Source organism: Sarcophilus harrisii, chromosome 5 (genome assembly GCF_902635505.1).
Source record: "Sarcophilus harrisii chromosome 5, mSarHar1.11, whole genome shotgun sequence".
NCBI classification, from domain to species: domain Eukaryota; kingdom Metazoa; phylum Chordata; class Mammalia; order Dasyuromorphia; family Dasyuridae; genus Sarcophilus; species Sarcophilus harrisii.
This window is the reverse complement of record NC_045430.1, coordinates 163874587-163899414: the sequence shown is the minus strand read 5'-3', so window position 1 is coordinate 163899414 and position 24828 is coordinate 163874587. Positions and strand designations below refer to the sequence as shown.

Here is a 24828-nt window from a genome sequence, read left to right as displayed (position 1 = left end):
TCGGGGATCTTCACCATCCTTATCACCTTCCTGTAGATGTTCTTCAGCTTATTGATATCATTCTTGAAATGTGGCTTCCAGAACTGAGCACAATTCTCTAAATGTGGTCTGATCAGGGCAGAATACAGAATAATTATAGCCTCCCATGTTCTGGACATTATGCTTTTCAATGGAGCTTAAGATTTATATTAAAATTTTTGGATGCTTTGTAACAACTATCAATACTCAAGAAAAATAAAGTGTCACACAAACTTTTTAGTTCTTGACACTTATTGTATAACTTATTACCTATTCCTTGTAGCTTTGTTTAATCTGAAAATTCAGTAACTGTGCTATTTTTTGCCTTTATTCAAACCATTGATAAAAAGATTAACACAAGACCAATAATAGATTCTTGAGACATTCTATTAAAAAAGAAAAACTCCTATTATGTTGCCTTCAAACTGAATTGTGTCCAAACCAGTTTGAAATTCAGTTGATAGTACTATCAAGGATAAGTGATAGGGCTGTAGATCACCATCCTACTTGATTTTGTTCTAACTTTTTGCTGTATTTCTTTGGACAAGCCTAAAAGCTTAAGAAGAGGTTGACAGGTAATAGAATCTGTTAGATTATTGTAAATAATTTATAAAAGTCTTCTATCAAATACTGAAAAGTGGTACAATTTTTCATAATATGTATTACATATCCAAGTTTCTTACTTTTAAATTTGTTTCCAATTTTATTTTGGTTTTGATTTAATTTCTAATAGCTCTGTTGAAAATGATCAGCCACAAGGATTGAATCTGGATCAGAGATTGTCTCTTGGCTCAGATGATGAGGTAGACCTTGTGAGAGAACTTCAAAGTATGTGTTCTAGCAAATCTGAGTCTGATATCAGCAAGGTAAGTGGTGAATGGATCTGAATTGCTAAGGTTTCATGAAGCTAAAAGATTATGGATCATGTAATATGATATTAGCCCTTTTCTTCTGGAGCATCATTTTATACGCAGAAGAGCTATATTCCATTAATCATACCATCTATAGTTTTTTTTTTAACTGTTTATTTTTTCCCTTTGTCTCTGTTATCTGTAAGGTCCATTTGCCTTTTTTTTGGTCAGTGCATAAATCAGTTTCTGTCCTTTTTTTCTCTCATATTTTCTCCTCACATAAGTTCCATAATTACAAATCCTTAATAAAGTATTTGTGATTCATTTAGGAGACCATGACTCTTGAGAAGCAAATGAGGATATGAAAACAATGATTATTAATAACCATCATAGTGCTTATTACAAAGAGATATCCCCCTTTTTCTAAATTCTTCATTGCAAAAAGTTCAGTTTTCTTCAAAAGCATTACTAGTAATGAGATTGCATTGACTCTCCTGATCTTGATCAGATCTTGCCCCAACCTTGCTAGCTTGGGGAAGCCCATTGTGTTCTATTCAAATTTGAGTAGAGACAGGTCCTTTTGTCTAAATAATCCAAGGCTGGGAATGGTCTGACATATTTTCTCTCTCTAAGAGTGATATGATGATGGGATGATATCAGCTCCAGTTGGAAATATATGTAAAATGTGAGCCACCTTCATGATTTTCTTTGGTCTAAGAAAGAAGGCCAAATGGCCATCCTTTTTTTCAGTTATTTTTTTCATCCTTTTATTGACAACATGCTGGCCTTATTCATAAAAAAAATTAAATTACCCCAAAACTATGTCTCTCTAACCTTTTTAATCATCACAAAATTTGACATATAAAAATTATCATTTTTGATCCCGAAATCTTGAGAAAGTATGTAAGTACAACATTTGCCATTGTTTCTAGAGCCTAAGATTTTCCATCTGCCAGACTATCAAAAAAAAAAAAAGTCTTTAACCCAGGGAGAAAATTGTAGGTAGGTAAATAGAACTGAGACTTTGCTGGGTTATACAAAAATAGCTACATGCTTTTATTAGATGCAATCTGTAATGCAAATTGGAATTGGCCTTATTGGAAATGTGCGTTCTTTTTACTATACAATCTACTGGATCAGTTCAATTATCCTTCTTTTAATTCTGTTATTTTATAGTGAGGCATATATACTATATGCTTCAACAGCCAGTATATTTTTTCCAGATTGCAGATTCCAGGGATGACTTGCGGATATTTGGCTGCTCACGAAATAATCCTGGATTTTCAGCAGTCATTACTAATCCAAGAATGCCAGTGTCACAAAAGGTAAGGAGCCCTTTGTCCCTACCACCTTGATTTTAAAGGTTATCCTTAGCTTTGGATCACAATTTTGAAATGGACATATAGATATCTTAAACTCAACATGTCCAAATAAGAATTCATTATTTCCCTTCTAAATTTTCTTCCTATTTTCTCTATTAGTGCTGAAAGCATTATTATATTCCCAGTTTTGCATCTGTTTTCTAAACTTTATCTTTTTTATCTTTACATGTTTATCTATCCTATTCTTCTCATTCATACAGGCTCCCAGTAAAGCACTCAACATCTTACTTGGGTTGTTTCAAAAGCTTCCTAATTGGTTTCTCTCCACTCGGCTGCAAAAGTGATTTTCTTAATGTACGAGTATGACTGTCATCCCCCACTCCACTCATACATTCAGTAAACTTGAGTAGCTCCTTCTTATATCCAGCATTTCATGTAAAGTCTTCTGATATTTAAATTTGTTCACAATCTGACCCATTTCTACCTTTCCAGTCTTTTTATAATTTATTCCCCAGCACAAATTCCCTGAACCAGCCATACCAGCCTACCCAACCATTCCTTACAGCTGATATTGCATCTACTGTCTTTGTTCCCAAATGTCCCCGTTGGCTGAAATTTTCTCCTTCCTCATCGCTGCCTCTTCATGTCCCTGGTTTCCTTCAAAACTAAGCTCAAGTCCTGTTTTCTAAATGAATTTTTTCTCAGTTCCCCCAACTACTCATGCCTTCACTTCTGAAATTACATAATTACAAATCATTTACTTGAGAGATTTACTAGTTATTTATTTATATATTATATTCTCTGTTAGAAAATGAGCTTGCTGAGGGTAGGACCTGTTTTTCTCTTACTTTTATGTCTCTTTGACATATTCCAGTACCTGACAAATAGCATATAATCCATATATATTGATTGGCTGACAAAAAAAATAAATCTTTGGAAGCTTTAGGCAAAAAGTTGAAAAAATGCTACACCATAAAACGACCAACTTGTCAGGAAACATCATTGTACAGTGATAATCTTTGGATGATGGTTTCAGTCATGGTTTACATAGAAAGCAGTTGTACATTTTACATATTTTCCTTTGATACAGCAATGAGGAGTGAAATGTGGAATAGTGCATAAAAATCTTGTGGCTTAGGAACCAGTTTTACCAACTGCCTTTTAAAGGTTTGCAAAAACACTTCATACACAAAATCTCATTTGATCCTCAAAAGAACACTTTGAGAGCTATTATTATCCTTTAGATGAGGAAATGGAGGCGGGGAGTCCCACAACTAGAAAAATATCTGTAGTAAGATTTAGAGTCAGCTTTTCTTATTTCTGAATCTAGCATTTTATTTCCATTTAAACAGCCTACTATTGAGTAGGGGATAGAAAGGAGAATGATATGAAAAAGACTAAGAATTTCAGTTTAATTTTTAAAAATGTTATATGCCTAGAATTCCCAAGATTTATTTTGTTAGGTACTAGAAATACAAAGGCAAATATGGAAGAAGACTAGGGAGATTTTCGAAAGAAGAGATGGCTCGAATTAATCTTCAAAGAAAGATGAGGTTTTTGAAGGGAAAGGGTTGAAGAGGAAATGTGTGCCAGGCCTGGGGGGTACTGCTTAAATGACTGCTCTGAAGCAGGAGATATATATAAAAGGTCACAAAGTAAACAGATCAAAGGAATGAATTATTCATATTTATAGAAAGGGGAAGAGTTCATCACTTGAGTTATAGAAGGGAGAGAAGTAAGCAAAGATTTGTTAAGTATGTCCTTAAATATTAGGCACTGGGCTAAGTACTTTACAAATATCTCACAACAACCAGGGGAGGAAGGTGGTGCTATTATTATTCCAATTTTATAGTTGGTGAAACTGAGGTAAATCCAGGTTGGTTACTTGTCCAGGGTCACACACTTGTGTCTGAGACTGGATTTAAACCTTCAGATTTTCCTGATTACAGGCTTGAGGTGAACACAAATGTTTATGAGCAATAAAATTAGTTAAGTAAATCAAAATGAAAGGACATGCTGTACTCATGCTTAGGAAAGGACCAGCTGTACTCAACTGAAAGAGAAAGGAATAAGAATAGTTGAGGTGTGATCTCCCTTTCCAACAAATTCTCTCTCTCTCTTTTCTTTCTGAATACAACATATTATTTCTCTCTCTCCAACAACCTATCAAATCAATAATCCTTATTTTTTTTAGATTTCAATATAACCATAACCCCTACTTAATGATCAATTTCACAATTTTCACTTGATAGCCACATCAAAAAATGGATAGGAAGCTTATGTAATTTACAATCATTTCAAATTTTAACATACATACCAATTAAAATTATTTAAATAAAATCAGTACTTTTCCATGTGATATTCTAAGTAGATATTTCATTCAAACTGTCAATTGTTTCTGCAAATCAGTTCTTGTCCCATGTATACAAAATCACCTCTTCTCTCCTTTCCTTTGTTTTCTTTTTCTTCAAAAAGCTATAGTTAACAACTAAATAACTTCACAAAACTTATACACGTGTTCACAAGAGCTGACTAAATTTTAAAACATAAAAAAAAGAATAGTTCAGGTGTGACTGGCCACCATCAATCACAGATAGTATCTAAGGCTAAATTTGAACTCAGGTTTTCCTGATTCCAGGCCCAGTGCTCTATCCAGTCAGTGACAGAGATCACTGAAAATAAAATAGTCAATTTTGACCATACAATATTAAAGCATTTTAACACAAAAAAAAAATACAATTAAAATTAGGAGGGGAATAGTCAATTATGAAGTCTTTGTAGGAAGATTTTTTTCCCTTTTTCCCCCCTCAATAGTATTTTACTTTTCCAAATACATGTAAAGATAGTTTTTCAACATTCATTTTTGTAAGATTTTGTGTTCCAAATATTTTCTTCCTCCCTTCTTTACCTCCTTCCTCCTCAAGACAGCAAGCAATTTGAAATTGTTAAACATGTGCAATCCTTTTAAACATATTTCTATGTTTGGAATGTCATACAAAAAAAAAATCTAAACAAAAGGGAAAAAAACCATGAGAGAGAAAAAAACAAAAGGTGAAAATACTAAGCTTCAATCCACATTCAGTCTCTGTAGTTCTCTCTCTGGACTTAGATGGCATTTTTCATTCCAAATCTATTGTCTGTGTTGCTGAGAAAAGCCAATCACAGTTGATTATCACATAATCTTGCTGTTCTCTGGTTCTACTCACTTCATTCAGCATCATTTAATGTAAGCCTTTCCAGGCTTTTCTGAAATTAGCCTGTTCATCATTTCTTATAAGAACAATAGCATTCCATTACATTCATATACCACAACTTATTCAACCATTCTCCAATTGATATCCATTAACAGCATTAGTAGGCCTGAACCCTAGAGACATCAGAGGGAAAAAAGGACCCATATGTATAAAGAACATTTATATCCGTTTACCTAGGAAAACTTGTATGAACTGATGACGCAAAGTATTGAGAGTAGAAAAATGTATCTAATTTTAAGGTGCTATGAATTCAAAGGAAGGCGAGAGAACTTTGGCTCTGGTTTATGTTTTTGTATTTGTTTTTGTTTTGGATAATTGTTTCTGATGTTTTAGAGACATTTAATGGAGCTTTAAAAAGCAAAATGGGTTTGTGGATTAAGTGGTAGACTTCAGAGTGGGAAATATAGCTGTCATAATTTTGTTTTCAGCTGCTCCTTTTTTGGAATGTAGTCTTCTTAGAATTATGTGAGGCTGGAGATAACAAAAAACTGTACTTAAGAGTGAGATCATTGTTTTTCTTTTACATTCACGAAATATCTAATTTTAATTTCCTTCTCATTTCTTGCCTTTTTTTCCCCTTCTAATTTCTTATCTCATTTCTTTTATCATTTTTGCTTTTCCCTCAGGGTTGTTATTAATTCTGATCTTTGTTCTAATGGTGACCTGGCTCTAAGTAGACAGTTGATTGAAGAATGATTATCTCCATCAGTAATACTGTTTCTTCTATATTAAAATATATCATTTTCACATTTAGTTATTTGGTCTTTGCCACCTCCAATCTTTTCTAAATCTTTCCTAGATGTATTCATGGTATACGAGGCTTCTGTGTACTCTACAAGCCTTCTTTATTAATTCTGAACCACATTTTCCAACACATATTTTTACCACTCGTACACAATTTTACATTGAAATCACCAAATATAAAAGCATATGTTAATATGCATTAGTAATGGAAGCTTGAATGAAAAGCAGGCAAATTAAAAATTTAAGTAGAATTAATTTTAGATAGCTGGGAAGCTTTTGGATTTACTTACTGAAAGTTAGATATGATTTCTTATAGAAACTATCTATGAACATTATACAAAATCACTTATGGGAGCAGAGCCTTAAGAGACACCCACTATATTTGAATTGCACATTGGGTTTTGCCGGTTTTAGTTTAATCCCTGCTCTACTTTTTTACATCCCTCTAGGTCACACAAAGAACAATATGAAGCAGTGTAATCAAACAGGATATGAACTGGACATTGGGAGAAAAATCATTTATTAATGCTTATCTGTCCCCATAACATCACCATGATTTCAAAGTTTTCTTACTTGCTCAATAGTCTTATGTCCCAGTAGGATACAACTGAAATTATTTAAGTGAGTTAATTTTAGTATCATGGCATGAAGAGTTTTTTTTTTTCTCTCTCTCTTTTAAAATGTAGATTGTTTCCTTTTTTAAATGCTATTTGGTGATATTCCCTAATGTTTTATCATATTTTGTGTTTTTATTTTTGGATGAGCAAAATTTTGACTAAGGGAACATTAAAAATAAAGTGATTTAGACAAGATGATTTCAGATAATATGAAAATTCCAGAGTCTCTAATCAGCATTTGGAATGGATTTAAAGCCACAATGTTTACATTGTGAAACTCCATGTAACAAGAGCTATTAGCACTTGCTGATTTTGCAGCATGGAAAAGCTATCCTGTGTGAGATGTCAAGCTGAGGCAGTCGAAAGTAATCTAGATTCTAGTACTAATTGTTCTCTCAACTTGCTATGGGACTATAGGCAAGTTTCTTTGGTCCTCCCTTTTCTCGCTTGTAAATTAAGGCAGTTAAGTTTAGTGGTTTCTAAGGTCTGTTTCACTTCCATAATCTAGATAAGCAAACTGGTAGTTTAAGACAGCAGTATCTGAGGCCCTAGCTTTGAAAGTTTGGATTAGCCTGAGACATCTCTTTGTAGACCCTTGATTTCTGTGGGGGAGACACTTCAGTACCCCACCTACAGTATTGATTGTGAAAAACTGGGTGACCTCATTTTTGACAGTCTAGTATAGATTCCTCATGCTGCAAGTTCCTTTTGAGCTTTATCTTGGAATTGCTACAATAAGATATTGTCTAAATAGAATATTATTGGAAGTGGGCTAAACTCATTGCATTTCAAGACAGTTTACTTTGCCTTAAAAGAAAATTCATAATAATGACCTTTCACTTTACAACTTTCAGTTGTTCACTTTACTGGCATAAGAGGGAAATTGAAAGAATGTAAATTGAGACAATAAAAAATGAATAAATATCCCTTGTATTCCTCTCTCTCCTCCCTCTCCCCTCCAAAAAAAGATTACAGCATGGGTTTTCCCCTATGTCTTGGTCCAGACTACAGGAACTTATAATATCACCAACCAGCAGGTGGCAAAGTGACACTCTTTTGTCATCTTTTCTTTTGGGTAAGGGCAGAAGCTATTATACCTTTGCTTTTCTTTTTTTCAGAAAGTGGAGGTGACTATGATTAAACCAGCATCTTCTTGGTTGAATGCTTTTTTTCTCCTTTTGTCCTTCCCCTTCAAATCAAAGACTTGATTTCATTGGAATTATATTCTCTTCCTTTTTGTTCTCGACTAGAAAATGACTTTGGAAACACTATTAGATTCACTTTCCTTATCCCTCTTAACTAACCCTAGTTTTGTAGGGCAGAAAGAAAACTTAAAAATTCAAATCACAAGGTTTGGGGGAGAGATTCTATGAGAATCAAAGGTTGGATGATTGAACTAAAATGATATTCCACTTTCAGCTTCTATTTTCCATCTTGTTCTGAGTTCTCCAGTTTCCTCAGTCATTGTAATGCTTAGCTCACATTTCTTTTTTCAACTTCATCTTTTATAAGATCAGCATCTTTGATGCTTACTCCTGGCTTCATAATTCTTAAACCTCTTCAACTCCACAATGACGTCCATCTGTTCTTCATATTAGTCTTTCATAGACATAGCCACACCTGAGAATTTATCACTCAGAAATGTTTTGCATTTCTGCATTTAACCCTAAATAACTATTTAACCCTAAATAATTAAATGAAATTTCCCTTAAAACACATTTCTACTATTCTACACTCTATACTTGCTCTCTCTTTTCATAGTAAATTTCAGTCCCTCCATTACTATATTCTTTGCCAAACCTTTTCTGAATTTCTTTGACTCTACTTACTGTCTGTATACCATGGCAGTATTTATAAAAATGTTCATATGTTATCATACTTGAATCTCTTATACCTTGACCTGATATCCTGCCCATAGACTAGTTAGCTAGTCTACATCTCTAGACTTATCACACAATATTATTTCTCTTCACACATTGTACTTCAAGCTAGTCTGGCTTATTTGCTGTTTCTCCTATAAAGAATTCTATCTCCCATCTACATTTCTTAGCAAAAGCTTCTGCCAAAACTTATTACCTCTTCTCATCTTAGGTTCTACCATCTATGAGTTTTGGATGTTTCCGATTTCATAAATATTAGTGATCTTACATTTTTAAAAAGAATATTAGGAAAGGAGAGGGGATAGATTCAGCATTCTGGATGGAAAGCCAACCTCAGTGTTAGGAAATCCTGGCTCTAAGTCCAACACATTGGCTGGGTAACTCATCTAAGTTGCCCTTGCAATATCCCTAAGCAACTCTCTTGGACTATTAAGTGACAGAGCAGAATGTAAGCTCTTTGTTTTGCTTTTCTGTTTGTTTTCCTAGTGCTGTACACAATGATCTTCCTATAGTAAGCATATACGATAAATGTTTTTTTTTTTTCCCCATTCATCATAAGGAGCTTCTTCATTTAAATTGTTCTCCACCAACAAAATCACAAGTTCTTTCCCCCCAAAAAATAGCAAAGGATGAAGGAAACAACTGGATTTATAATCAAAAGATTCAAGTTTATATCTTAATTCTACAGCATATCCATGTGACTAGTCACTAACTCTCTGCGCTTTAATTTCTTCATCTGTAAAATGAAGTGGTTAGTCTAGATCAGTGATATCAAATATAAACAGATAATTCAGGAGAGCCATATACTAAGTAAATTAACATGAATCGTATTGTTTTATATTTTTATTTTTGTTAAATATATCCCAGTAACATTTTCATCTGGGTGCAGCTATACTTGGGAAACCTCTGATCTAGAAGGCCTCTAAGATTCCTCTTGACTCTTAATCTATAATCTCATGATTTTATGGTTCTAGTAACATGTGAGTCTTAGGTTTAAATACTAATAGGAATTTTAAGAAGCATTGTTATTTACCTCTCCCAATTCTGAATTGTCTAATGATACACCATTTCTGAAAGAATAATTTCAACTGCTTTTTTACTTTTCAGTAATTAGTTCTCCTTATTGAGTGGACAGTACACTGGTCATATTCTGTACCTCACTGACCTAGGTCCAGTCTCTTCCCATTGCAATCAATCAGGAAGCATTTTCTGTCAACTACAGAGTGCTAAGGCCACAATGAAAATGAAACAGGCCCTGCCTTCAAGGAGTCTATTTCTTGAGAGAAACAACATGTATACATTGAAATGTATGTAAAATATATAGAGTGAGGTATATATTATTATAAGGTAATTTTTGCAGGGCATGGGAAAATAAAAGTTGGGAGATCAAGAAAGATTTCATCTGACCTGAGCCTTGAGTAACAATGAAACAAAGGATTCTACAAAATGGAAATGAAAGGAGAGTGTATTTCAGGCAGAGGGAGTGATAGTCTTTTACCCACCACTTATCTTTGGATCCTATGAATCTGACTCAGGAACATAACACAGATACTAGCCTTGAAACTAGTCATTTAAGCAAAAAGGGTGACGGGTAAACAGTGTGAATGCTACATTGTAACCATGAGATATACAAAGTGATCTTACACTTTTTTTTTAAATGGATCCTTTGGAAAGCATGGACACAAATTACCCAAGATGGGAAATCATGGATGTGTTATGGAAACATGTCCCAGCAGAGGAAATACCTACATTGAAAAGATCATAGATCCGTTGGAAGAAGAGGATTTTTGTATGCTTTCTTTGATATAAACAGTTTCTGCCCTGAGGATCAATATGTACAGAATGCTTTATTTTCCTTTCTTTGACACATTTCCTCATTATCACATATACCAATTCCCATTTACACATAATGGCAAGATTTTTTTTTTAATCTAAGACTCACCATCCTTCTTCCCTGTTGTTCTCAATGATGAATATTCTTCTCAATCTGTCATTTTGTAGCCCATCATATTTTCAAAGGTTTTTATGATCATTTTTATTTGCTGCTTTCCCCAGTAGAATTGCAAGTTGGGGTGATGCTGCTAAGTCCGATAGGCTAGTTACATTTTGAAAAGCCATAATTTCATATGGGAATTCAAGCATGGAGGGAATTTAACTGTTCTCAGTTTCGGTACCATCTGTTTCTCAATAATGCCTTAGCAGATGGGTCATTCTCTTCACTTTAACTCAATTATTCACCATGACCAGATAATCACAAGACACGTAATAAATGCCTCCTTTCATATATTTACCACTGTGACTCCCTAATGTCTGCATGCAAACTAAAACTCTATAACAAATCAATTCCCTTTTTTCATGCAGCTAGTTTAATTTTGTACAGATATTTGAAAAACATTAAGAAGGACCCACAAGTCATGTTTTGTGTTGTTCAGTGGATTGGAGTGTGGAATAAAGTAATGAATATCATCCTTTAAAGAAAAATGCTTTGGGACAGTTACATAGTACAGTACATAGAGCACTGGCCCTGAAGTCAAAAGGAACCAAATTCAAATTTGTTCTCAGACACAACTGCAATTGCCTTAAAAAAAAAAAAAGTTTCAATGAAATGCATATCTAGCATTTTATATTATATAGTTCTTGCCTCAGTGTTTATGAGTAACTTTCTTATGGACACATAAACAAATTAAATAGCTAGTGCTTCAACACTTCATTTTCCATATTGTTTCATCCTCATTATCAGTTTTCATCTGTAGTTACTGTATAAATCAGAGGACACCCCAACCACACCCTGGCAAACTTTGTTCTAAGTTAGCAGAAGTATGTTGAAGCAGTGGATTTGCAGTCTAACAACTTGGGCCAATACTGCTGCTGCTCCCTACTACTAAATATGTCATCAGGCAAATTTATCTTTTGGGCCTTAGTTTCTTTATCTCTAAAATGAGAGGGCAATTTACGTTTTATAGATGTAAATCTATGATTTTATATTCATACTAACATAAAAACCTGGGATATAACTTTTCCTCCTACTTGGTAGCTTAGCCACATTTTGTTTTATTTTATTCACAAAGGTTCTTGTACTTTTTGTCTTAGGCACTCTGGATAAAACTATCTTACTGTTGATTCCCAAATTCAGAAAAGGTAAAAAGTTGTGAGAAAAAGGTAAAAAAATAAAAATTAAAAATATATATATAAATTACTCTCCCAGTAGATAAACTATTTATGTTTCTCATTGATTTGCAAGTCCCCTCCAGTGATGCAAAAAGAATCCATCCTCCTTGAATCTTATCTATATTCTTGAAAAAGTTCATCAGTAGAGATCATACTGGAAGTATTCCTTTCAAAATCTTGCAGATGCTCATGGAGCACTCTAGTTGTATGCTTTGTTATATATTGTTCTCATCTTGTGACTAAGCTATTTTGTCTTCCCACCATACCAACTGTATGGTGCTACTCTTGTTCTTCTAAGGATCTACGTGTCTTTTGTGTGTTGAAATCCATAATGAGCCCCTCTGTATATATGTACTTTCCTCTAGCTCTTCAACAAAAGTAATACTATAGCTTTGCTATGTTTCTCTGCTATATAAGATAAGATGTATAAAAATGAAATTTTATTTTTATGAAAAGCTTGAGGTTAATAAAAACTATGGGACTTCCTGAAAACAATCTAGCCGACTTTATTCATCTTATTCAAATCTGGGCCCACCTCATTCCTCATTAATATTATCTCTTCACCTGTACATATTTGGATGGACTCTGGAGAATGGCCTTCTAAATACATGTTGAAATTTGGGCGATAGATATCCTTCATCAATTTGGCCTTTCTTATTAGGATAGAGATGTTGAATTCCTTAGATCTAAATTATATATTTCTTCCAAATACTCTGCAATGTCTTGAGGCTTGATATAACTTACACAATGTCAGCTACAAGGAGAAACATCTAGAAGATCTTACATAGGGTTTCTTTGACTTAGAATCTATGCTATATTTCCTCCATCACACTGACATATGTCTTTGTTTGGAATCAGAGGATTATTGAACAGGATAATTTCTATTGTTACATCTTCAAAGAAATTCTGAATTACCATGATCTTTAAATAGGAAATGTCTTGCTGTAAAAGATTCCATAAGATGGTATTTTGTTCTACCAAATCAAGGTGAGTTTTTTTGGCTTATAGTCAAAAGATTTTCTATTCTCTACCTTTTTCCAGTGATAAAGACATAATCCATTGTTGAATATTTATTGCAAGTACTTATTTGTTCCCTAACACCTTCATTGAAGTTGCCCTTAATGTATATATAATTGTCAAAGATTTTGAATAGATTGGAAAAAAAGTATATCCTCTAGATCATTTTTTCCCTTACTGAGATTCAAGATTTTTAATATGCCTTTTATATCTTCTTCTTTACTTTTTATGTCCATCAACTCCCTCACAAAATATATCAACTTAAACATGGTTCTCCATATAACAAAACAATTTTGAATTATTTTTTAAAGTTACTAAAAAATCAAAAATTAGATATGAACAATAGAAATTACAATAGTAATGCTAAAAATTTCACCAGAAGTTAAACCAATATAAATTAACTGTCAAAACAAGGTCACCAAAAAAGCCTAGATATCCTTAGTCAGTAAACTTGCCCAACAGAAAGACATCATTGCCAAAAGCAATACTACACAAGAGTGTAATTTATCTCTAATCTTATAAAGGGTGATGAATGATTATTGGTAGTACTGATTCAAAACAGACAGAAGCAATAGAGGGTAAAATGAATTTAAAGAAAGCATGGCAATATATCCAACTAAACAAAGTATTCCCAACAGAATCAAGAAGGAAAATAGAAGTTATTTACAAAAATCATTTTAACAAATTTTCTTCATGAACAGGGGTATGACCACACTTGGATTCTAACATCACAGTCTCATGAATAGCTAAAGGTTAGTGAAATTGTATTTAAAAATAAGAAGGAAGAAGGTAAAAACATAAAATGGACCACGTGTATTATAACTATCATCAGTAAGTCCCAGAATTCACCAATTTTCTTAGTCTATATGTCTCTATTTTGTTCATAAAGATAGTATGAGAGGTTTTGTCAAATGCTTTGCTGAAATCTAGGCAGGTCTAAGGATGGAAAGGGACCTCAAAGGTCATATAATCCAACACCTTAGTTATGCAAATGAGAGAATTGAAACCCAGAAAGGTTATAACTTGTGTAATGTCATGAAGATCATGAGAATCAAATCCAGTTCCCCTGGGTCCTTAAAAAAACATTATTTATTTGGTTTCCCTATTATACTAAGCCACATAAAAATACTGTCTCAGAACTTAAATGTCTAGGGATATGTCTGAGAAGATGAGATATATTTCTCTACTGTACTCTAGTTTCTCCTACCAACTGCTAATGATTAACAAACTAATTCTAGTGAATGATCTTATCTTTTATAATAGGCGAGTTAGTTCAAAGGTATAGAAACCTACTTCTAATACTTAGAGACACAATATTCTCTACATTGCCTCAGCCTCTGAATGAGTGAGGGCAGAGTACTCACAACATTTGGGGCTTGCTGTACCAGAATTGGCCTTTAGCACCTATAGGGACCCTCTGGAACAATTTTCCACATAGGCAAATGCTGTAATGATTGTCTGACTGGAAATAAAATTTAACCCTTAATGACTGATATTACCTTGGAGGGATGTTTTGTTATAGGATCCACTAGAACAATAGCCTTTTTTTTTTTTAACTTCGTTTTAGGGTATAAATATACAGCTGGCTTTGTTATTTTTCCCAATGTGCATTGTTCACAGTTTTTTTTGGAAATGTTTTTGCATACTTTTTCATTTGATGATTCATTGAATGTTTATGTATTACTTTTGCTGCATTACTGAATGCTGTTTAGGTGGTGCTGTAGATAGTGTGGCAGGCCTGGAGTCATGATATTGTATATGCATAGCAGTTACTTGGCAATAACTGAAAAGCAAACATCCCAATCATACGACTGTAGATTTAAAGCTAAAAAGGACCATAAAGATATACCCCTTTCTTTAGACTCTAGCTTTCTAAAGGCCATCCAGTTTTTCTGCTTCTTTTCTGTATTCCACAATATCCTATCTAACATTCCTTGATTTATATTCCTTCAATATTGGCAGTCCCTTTAATTTTTTTCCCTTAAATTTCACTGAACCTTACCCCTACATCTAAGAGCCTAGGTAAATCACTTTGCCTTCTTTGGCCTTAGTTTCCTTAACTATAAAACATGGGGGGAAGTGCAGGGCAAGTAGGGTGGTATTAGACTATTTAAAGGTTTTTATAACTCTAAATTCTATGAGCTTGTATACTGTCTTCTTCCTTTAAACTCACAGCTAGTAAAGACTGGGAACTTTGTCTTTCCATGAGTAATCTTTGGATTCCACTATTCTCAGTGATCTTGGTGTGCATGGAACCTATTTCATTATGCATAAAAAACCTGTCTTGCATGCAAGACACAGGAATTGACTTCAAATTCAGTGGTTTTTAAATTTTTTTATATAGACCTTGTTGACAGTCCCACAAAGCCTGAAGACTACTTTTTAGAATAATGTTTAAGTGAGTAAAATGAATACATAGATTACAGCAATGATAAATTCCATTGAAATGGTATCAAAATATTTATAAAAATAAGTACACAGACCCCAGACTAAGAAATTTTGTTCTAGGTAAAGGGAAAGTGTGTATTTGTGTCTATAGCTAAATTACTTTTAACTATTAGAAGCTAAAAATCATTTTGGCTTTTTTTTAAAATAAAGAGTAGAATGCCTTCAATGGGAGACTCACCTTTCCTTTACCTTAAAACAGTTCACTCAGAATATGTTCAGTTCTGCTGGAGTGACTCCAAGCATTCACAGAAAGATAGACTTCACCATAACATATAGATATTTAATAAGAGAAATCCTGCACTCATCCTTCCAGATCATTAAAATGCCAGCTCATAAAATGTAGAGCTGGAAGGACCTTTAAAGATCAAGTGTCAAAGACTCATTTGAGGGATGAGAAAACTGAGTCCCAAAGATGTTGAACATGCTCAAATCAAGAAGGCAAAAGCAAAAAAGCTAGAATGAAAATTTTGGATAAATCTTTGAACTTTTCTTTGTTATCTCAACTACTTATTGAGATATCAGTAATCTTGAGCTTTATTTGGGCAAAGGAATTCAATATCATATTCATTCCTAGTTTATTTAAGTACTTAATATATTAAAGAAGTAATATCAAAGATATTACTTCTTTAATGCTTCCATTACCCATAGTTTTTTAATATTTTCTCCAGTGATGCAGATCACACACCTCCTTTATAACTTAATTTGCTGTAACATGTCTGCTTTACAAATGAGAAAAACCAGAGCAAGCTAAAGAAACCAAGAATGGAAAGTAAATTCTCCCACATCTTAACCATAAATTCTAGAGTTACTGGTTACCCTTGGGCTAGGTATTGTGACATGGCTAGGGTGAAAATGAAGAAGCCCGTTCTATTCCTTGAAATTGACGTGCAAAAAAAAGACTAGCCACCAAATTGCCTTAGCCAACTGATTTTTGCTCTTTCAAAGTTTTTTGACTACACCGTTCTCATTGTACCAGAGAGCAATTTCCCTATTTTTGCTTTTAGGCAAAGATATCTTGGGTTTTGCAGGATGCCTTTAGGTTTGTGTGTCTTTAGGATTTTTATATTCCCAACCTGTTTTCAAAGTGCCAGAAAAGTTTCTCCTCGACTCACACTTATATTTCTGCAGGTGGTTCTTATTTGCCAAGAATCTGTTTCCTTCATGGCTTTCCTTATACTTCTGGCATCCAAAAGCAAGTTTTAGCCCCTTATGAAGGACTTTGACCTCTGTGGGTAACTCTGCCTCCCTCCTTTTGCTGGAGTCTTGCGGTACCCATCCAGTCTAGTGTTTCATGGTTCTCTAATTATTGTTTTGTATTAATTTGGTCTATCTGGATTATAAACTTCTTGGGGGAAAGTACTAGTTTCATTCTTGATTTAGAAGCAAACTTTGCAATACCTAGGGCCATGCCAGACACCCTGTATTTTGGTTGACATAACTGCCATCTGTTGTTTTGCTTTTTATTCCCTATCAGAGATATAGGACAGGTAAATATCCCAGTGTCCATCTTTAGTTCCCTTTTGGATCTGCCATATATCCTGTTGACTGATCTATCCATCTCAGCTGTCTATCAGACAGATCAGCCTTCAGGAGCTTTCCGGTTAAATGTTCACGCCAGCTCACATTTCCGATAGTGTGAGTTTGGGTAAGGTCAGAGTCCAACTTTTTCCAGAAGTTTGATGCAATATGATTATTTTCCTTGGCTGGTCTCATAATTGAAGGAAGAGCTGGGATGATGTGTTTAAATGACTTTCTCTGTGGTGGAGGATATACAACTTTAGGGATATAGCTGCTTTCCTCCTAAGTTTGGAATCTGTTGAACCTAGCTTTTACTATTTAAGGGAAATAAAACATTTCTTAGAAATAATAATAGCCATCATTTACATAGCATATTAAGATTTATAAAATATTCTACATGTTATCATTTGATCCTCATAAAAACTCTGGGAGATAGATATGTGCTATTATTATCTCTGTTTTAAAACTTAAGTGACTGTTCATGTTTACATAGCTAGCAATTGTCTAAGGCAGGGAAAATGCATAAGACGTACTTAATCTTCATTTAATTGGAAAATTACAAAAACTACACACGAAGCTAGAGAAAACATTAAGGAAAAAAAATCCATGTTGTGTTTATAAATTATTTTAAAATTCATCTTATTATACCTTACTCCTTATGAAAAAGCCTTCCAAATATCTCTAACAGATTATCATTGAGGAATTTCTAGAATATTTCTAATGATGTAGTGCTTACCTCTGATTTATAATTAGTTCTAATAGTTAGAAATTCATTCACTAAACCTTTTTTAACCATCTATTATGGGCACCATGTTAGGCTCTGAGTAAAAAAAAGAAAAAAATTAAATAGAACACATTTTGAAAGCAAAGGCTATGTTCTATTAGGAGATAACAGATGCAAATAAGTACATTTAAATATATGCCATTAAATATAAATGAAAGTCATGTGCAGAGGCACTAGTGAAAAATCCAGAAAGCCTTTCAGATAGGAAATGACACCCAAGCAGAGCCTTGAAGGCTGCTAGGATTTCTACCAAAGAGTGAAATTAAAAAAAAAAAACAAAACACACTACCATTACAACACAACAACAAAAAAACCAGTATGTTCATGCTCTGGAACAATATCTTGTCTTGAAGAAAGGAACAGCAATTTGTCCAGATTAGCTAGAAAGTGGATTGTAAAGGGGATTAAGGAGCAATAAGTGTGAAGAAGGAAGCTGGAGCCAGTTTTGAAGGACTTTCAGTATCAAATACAGGATTTTTGTTTTCTACTAGAGGCAATTGGGAGCTTCCAGGGTCCTATAGTTTAAGAATATTCATTTGCCAGTTACATAGGGGATGGAGGAGAAACTTGAGCTAGAGGGCAAGACATAATGAGTTCAACTCGAAAGTTACAGGATCTAAGGAGAACAGATGCAAGAAATGTTATGGAGATGGGTGGAGGTATACATTGAATGTGGAGCAAGTCCATGCTCTATGCATACATCTGGCAGATTCAAAGATAGCAGGCAATTAGTTTGCTATGGAGAGAAAATAAGGCACATGGAAGTATGGAGGATGATTTGGAGCCTATGAAACTGGATTTTGGAAGGATGGGGGTACCCTCAGAAAAGTAAGGAAGTTAGAAGGAAGGAAGGGTTCAGGAGAAAGATGAGTTCTGTTTTTAGATATCCTAAGTTTAAAATGTCAGTGGAGACTTTGATTTCAAATCTCCATCAGGAGAAAGATTAGGGCTAAATATATTCATCAGGGACAAACTCCAGCTTAAGGCTTCCTTTAAAATGGTTCCTGAATGTAATATTATCTATGTTATTGTATTTTTATATGTTTTGTTAAATATTTTCCAATCACTTTTTAATCTGGTTTGGGACACACTGGGATATTGGGTGCTATGATTGCCCCTTCTATATTAGAGTTAATTAGGAAAGATGCAGTAAGGATGATGTGGAATTTATAATTGATGAGTTCTTAATACTGGAAGTGGAATATGTGTAGACAATGCTGAGGACAAAGTCATGACTCTCCATGTGTGTGTTTACCGAAGTAAAGTAAAGAATTAAGTTAAGGGATATGAAGAATTTGAACTGGAAGTCCAGGATGTTTGAAGGGGCATCGTTAATGTGAAAACTGATATCTTTGAGTAAAAGGCAGGGGCTGGGATGAAGAAGAAGATTATGATCCAGGCACTAAACTATTTGACAGTATTCTCTGACACTTCCATTCTACTAAAACTTGAACAAGAAGGAAAAATGATTGCGTGAGAACAACTGAGGGTCAAGAAGAGACAATGAAGGGAAAGGAACTTGCTTTCTCCTCCTCTGGGGCCAAAGTGTTGAGGTGACATGCACAAATGCGTATCAAAGGCAAATCAGGATGAGCAGAGAAGTAATGTCTTCTGTGGGAGCTGATTCTATATAAATGAGAAACAATGGAACATGTGCAAGAAAATAAAGGTCTATGATGAAGATAAAAATAATAATTAAATGAAGATTCCAGAAGACAAAATGGAAAGGGGGAGCAAAGAGTCTGATAGGGCCTGGGAAAAGGGATGGCTGATATGGTTGTGGATAAGAGGCAGAAAGGGAAGGAAGCCAGCAGTTCTGTGTCACTTACGTATTCTCTGCTCCTAGACTGGTTTTAGGAAGTTCGTTTCTGGGATCTTAGGCTTGGGTTAAGGGCTCAACATAATCCAATTTGCCTTCTTTCACTAGTAAGTAGAACTAATTCTATTGTATGAAGCTCCCTATTATTCCAATAATCTTTATGACTATCATTCCATCCATGTTGATATCCTTTCAAGAAGAAATTTAATGTAGTTGACCAACATTGAACTTGGATTCTGTAATATAGAGATTCAAATATTACTTCCGATACTTACTAGCTCTGTGACCTAAGTGATTCATTACTTAAGCACTCTGGGATCTCAAGATAGCCGTTTTCAAATATATTGAAGACAACATATTTCCTTTATCAAATAATCTTGCCACTTTTCTTTTATTCTGCTCTCTGGACAATGGGAGTGTTAAAAGAGGGATTGCATTTCTTCTCTATAGCTCTCCTGGGGTTGTATTTCTGGAAATTAGGAGGGGGAAAAAGTCAGCAAGTCACTTAGCAAGTTGGAGATGATCCTTATATTGCCTATGAGCTGTTGAAGGGTACTTGTGTGTAGTTCTTAGCTTGGTAGGTGAACCACCTGCAGCCTATTTTATAGGAGGATGTGAGCAAGAATAAACAGAAAGGACAGGCATGGATCGGTTGTGGTTTTTATTATGAGGGTTATCATAGGTTTGCATCTAGAAGAGATGGTCTAATCTCCTCAATTTACAGATAAAGAAACTCAGGGCCCAGAGAGTTTATGTTCAAATCTAGCCTCAGATGCTAGTTGGGTGACCCTGTTCAAGTCACTTTATCTTGCTTGTTCAGTTTCCTCATCTGTAAAATGCGCTCAAGAAGAAAATGGCAAACCACCCCAAAATCTTTGCCAAGAAAACCCCAAATGACGTTATAAAGAGTCAAACACAACTGAAAAAACGACTCAACAACAGTCATGTTCTGCCTCAAGTAGATTCCTCTGCAGATTAAACATCCTAGTTCCTCATAAGGATTGCATCCTGAAACTTTTGTTATATTTCTACCCCTCTTAACAAGCTTCAACTTTTAATACTCCCATAAAATACTTCTCAGAACTGAATGGGATATACCATATCATATGACCAATAAAGACTATCTCTTCCCTTGATCTGGGTAATATCTTTTAGTCCTTGTTAGCTGTATAGCTTTGGATAAGTCCTTTATGTCACATATGATAACACCATTATTGGCTATAACCTGAGATTATAAATGTGAGTCCTGCCTACTTCATAGGATAACTATGACGGAAAAAAAAAGAGAAAATTTTTATTAAAATGCTTTGGAAGCCTCTAAGTCACTGTACAAGTGTAAAGGAGTAGGATTATCATTACTTCCTGAACTTTGAAACTCAATTGGCCAGAATTGGCAAGCTATTGAGAGCAATAACGTACACTTGTATTACAACAGGGCTCAATTTTCACAACTTTATGCCTCCTAGAAGATAATGAGTCTATCTTAGATATTGTTCTGAAAGCTGTTTATTTGCCTGAGGTGTGCTCTTTCAGAGCAAAGTGCCTGACTTTAGCCAAAGTACTTCACAGTATCTATGACCTTCCTAGACTCACAGTCTGAAGGCCTCTCACCCATTTCCCCCTTTGCTCTGCCGAGAAGAGAAATTCATTATCTTTACAATGAGAATTGGGCTCTACATTAGAACCATCCCCTTAAAGGGGTGTGCAGACTAGACTGCTCCCCATCCTGCCACATTTTAAGGATTAATAAAACTTCCAGATAAATGTTTTCCATTTCTTTAAGAAAAATAACTCTAATTATTGATCTAAGGTTGTTTTTCTCTTTTGAATCAGATAATGATAATAATAGCTAACATTTATGTAGCAGTTTGAAGTTTGCAAAGAAAGAGTATATGAACAAATAAAAATCCCATTTGAGTCTCCCAGTACCTTGTGACATAGGTGCTATTCCCATTTTACAGATGATTTGCCTAGTAGGGTCATCCAGCCAACTTAGACATTCCTAAATTCCAGGCTCCGTGTCCTAGGCCATCTAGTGTTGGCAGGGATTTCAGAGGTTGTCTAGTTTAACCCCTTCATTAAACAGATAAGGAAATTGAGACCCATGTTTCTGATACCAAAGCCAGTGGTTTTGTCTACTGCATCATGGTGGAACTCTTGAGACATAGTTGGTATCTCCTACCAGAGGCACAGGGTTTCTGCTAGGAGGAAGGAGAATTTTTATCCATCATCCACTAGTTCCCTCCTTTAGACAGTTAACTTACCATAACATTTTGAACAGACATATCCACAACTCAAATTTCACCTAAAAGTGTGCAGAAAATCCAACAAATAAGCATTTACTACACTCCTGTGTAACAGAAACTGTGCTACGTGTTCAAGATTTAGACACTACACTACAACAGCCCCCAGGCCTTCAAGGAGCCTCATTTAGGTCCCTGTTTCACAGAATAGAACAACCACCAAACAAACTTTATTTATGTTCATCAATAAAAGAAGGAGGTAACTCTTTTAAGATACCAAATTACTTTCATAATACGATGAACATAAAAACCTTAGGTTCTGTTCTGTTGAAAGCTTCCTTGGTGGTGATGAGCTGGGTAAGGAAAATTGCATTTAAGCCTATATAAGAAGAAAGGAGCAATAAAAAACACCCACTATCACTATCTTAGAATCAGGAAAATTTGATTAACTTCTGGCCTAAAATAAATTATTAGCTACATGAGCTTGGGCAAACCTCTGTACACCTCAGTTTTCTTCACTATAAGTAGTATCTACCTCCACTGGTTGTTGTAAAACACAAAATGAAATAATATTTGTAAAGTGCTTAACAGTGTCTGAGGCATATTAAAAGCTTAATAAATTCTTGTATGGGTGAGAGGTGTCGTTAATTTATCTGCTTATTTTTTTTTTTATAAACAGCCTCCAAAAGATAATGCATCTTTAATATAGTTGAGATTCTGATTAGGAAGATGTAAGTTCTATATCAATTGAAAGAGCCTTAAGTTAGTGACTGGAGACCCAGCTGAGACTATTTACATAAGGAAAACAAGAAAGAATCTTACCTCTGGAAGGGATCTTGGGAAGATCACTCCACCATCTTCTACTTTCAGAACCACTTATGTCTGGTACTCACAGATAGAATCACAGTTGAAAAAGGATTATAGATCTAGGCCGATCCTACCCAAACTCATAAAGTGTGTAAACATCAGGGCCAGTCACTAAAGGTTGACAGAGTACTAGGATTGGGGTCTATAAGACCTCAGTTCAAATCTGTCTTCAAACATCGAGTAGCAATGTAACTTAACTGTAAAATGGGAATAATAATAGCACCTTTTCCCTAAGGTTGTTGTGAGAGTAAAATGAACATTCTTAGCAGCTCTTTTCATGATGGCAGAGACCTGGATACTTAGGGAGTGCCCATCAATTGAAGAATGTTTGAATAAATTATAAAATGTGAAAGGAAAAGAAGTAGAAGTAAGATGATACTAACAAAAATATTCTATAGACAAAAATTTTGTAAAGACTTAGAATTCTGATCCAAAAATTTGACTAACCACAGTTCCAGAGGATTCATGATAAAGTATTGTAACCAACTCCAGAGGGTCTTGGACTCATTGTGGATTGAGGCTTTTTTCCCCCTTGAATATGACCAATATGGGGATTTGTTTTGCTTGACTATACCAATTTGAAACAGGTTTTGCTTTTCTAGTTTTCTCAAAGGGGAAGCAGAATAGAGGAAATCAGAAACTGAAAAATAAATTAAATATCAATGTAAAATAAAATGCTTCTGGTGAATGTTAGTTAATTTTTTCTTTACATCTGTACCTGTTCACAGCTGAGTTTCTAATATCACTAAGACCTGTTTCACGTTCTCTATTCCCAACAGGATGTCTGTCCTCTCAGCAGCAGTCCAACTGGAGAATGCAGCAACAGCAAACCAAAAACTGAGTTGGCTGTTTCAAGAGTAAAATCTTTTCTCCCTGTACCTAAAAATAAAGTCACCCAATGTACTCAGAACACCAAAAGAAACAGCAGCAGCAGCAGCAGCAGTAATACAAGGCAAATAGAAGTAAATAACTCAAAAGAAGAGATTTGGAATTTACGCAAAAATGTGCAAATAGAAAAAACAAACAAATAGATCTGCCTATAACTCTCAACATTTACTTATTGTATATTTCATATAAAAACCAAGGGGAAATGATGTAAATAGCTTTTTTTTTAATTGCTTCATTGTAACATATTGTATGCATATGGGACCACAGTTCAATTTTTATGTAAAGAATTTGTTTATAGCCAATGTTTTAATGCTTTTTTCTTCTGGAAATTCTATAGGATTGAACTTCAATATCAAAAAGTTACACCAACTTTTCAAGTAGTTTTCTATTATGAAAATTGTAATCGTTAAATTGAAGATATTCAGGGGTATTGCCACAGAATTATCTGTATACTGTATATACATACTCAATGAAATTATATATCATTGCATACTATGTGGTGCAAAATATATATAGCATTAGTGTAGGATAAATGTACATGCAATTTAAAGCTGGAGATCATGATTTTATCTTTACTTGATGGGGAGTGAATGGAATGTGGCAATAACAAGTTATTTGAAAATACCACAATTTCTTTCCATTACAAGCCATATTAAATATTTTGATTAACCACAACCTCTGCCTGTTCAATTCTGTTTTTGTGATTTTCTTATATTGCTTACATTGCTATTTAGTTGTATCATGTAAATTAATTCTAAGAGTTTCCATTATGCCTCCTGTAAAGAATGAAATTCTAATGCAATAAATATGTTATCTTTTTTATAAAATTTCTGCTCTTAAATGGACATGAAAAATGCCTCTATTTCCTTGGTATATTTTAAAAAGCAATTTAATAAATAACTCTAGAAATGATCTGAAGTATCTACATTAGATCCAGTAAAAGGAAAGCTCTTGAAAACATAAAAAAAAGCTTTTTTTTCCCTCTGGAATTACTAATGAAATATCTATTGCATAAAAATTACAATAAAAGTTTTACTTATATCCATTTATTAAGTTAAATTATTTTCCTACTTTAAACATGCTACTCTTAGTTCATTTATTCACCAAGTTTTTCAGCATCAGGAGTGAGAAATACAAAAATGAATTGGACACTACGTTTGTTCCCAATAAGATAATTAATTGCTCATCTTGAGCCATTTCATACCAAACTTTACTTTTCTTCCAGTTAAGTTAATACATATGTAAAAATCCTTTGTTCCTATTTGTATTTTTATTGAGGAAGCTAGTTGGCTCAGTAAATAAAACATAGGACTTGAAAGCAGGAAACCCAAGTCAAATCTAGCCTCAGACACTTAGAAGTTGAGTGATCAGGGTAAATCATTTCACCTTT

General features: G+C 34.2%; 1 protein-coding gene across 3 annotated transcripts in view; it reads left to right on the top strand.

The window, feature by feature from the left end:
- Positions 1 to 23994, top strand: part of CTTNBP2 (cortactin binding protein 2) — a 176261-nt gene extending 152267 nt beyond the window's left edge. For all 3 annotated transcript variants that reach the window (XM_031938869.1, XM_003771544.3, XM_031938870.1), the window contains 3 exons: positions 752 to 884; positions 2093 to 2194; positions 23330 to 23994. In XM_031938869.1, coding sequence (XP_031794729.1) covers positions 752 to 884; positions 2093 to 2194; positions 23330 to 23581 — 487 coding nt within the window. In that variant the 3' untranslated portion in view covers positions 23582 to 23994. The remainder of the gene's footprint in view (positions 1 to 751; positions 885 to 2092; positions 2195 to 23329) is intronic.
- The last annotated feature ends 834 nt before the right edge of the window (positions 23995 to 24828 follow it).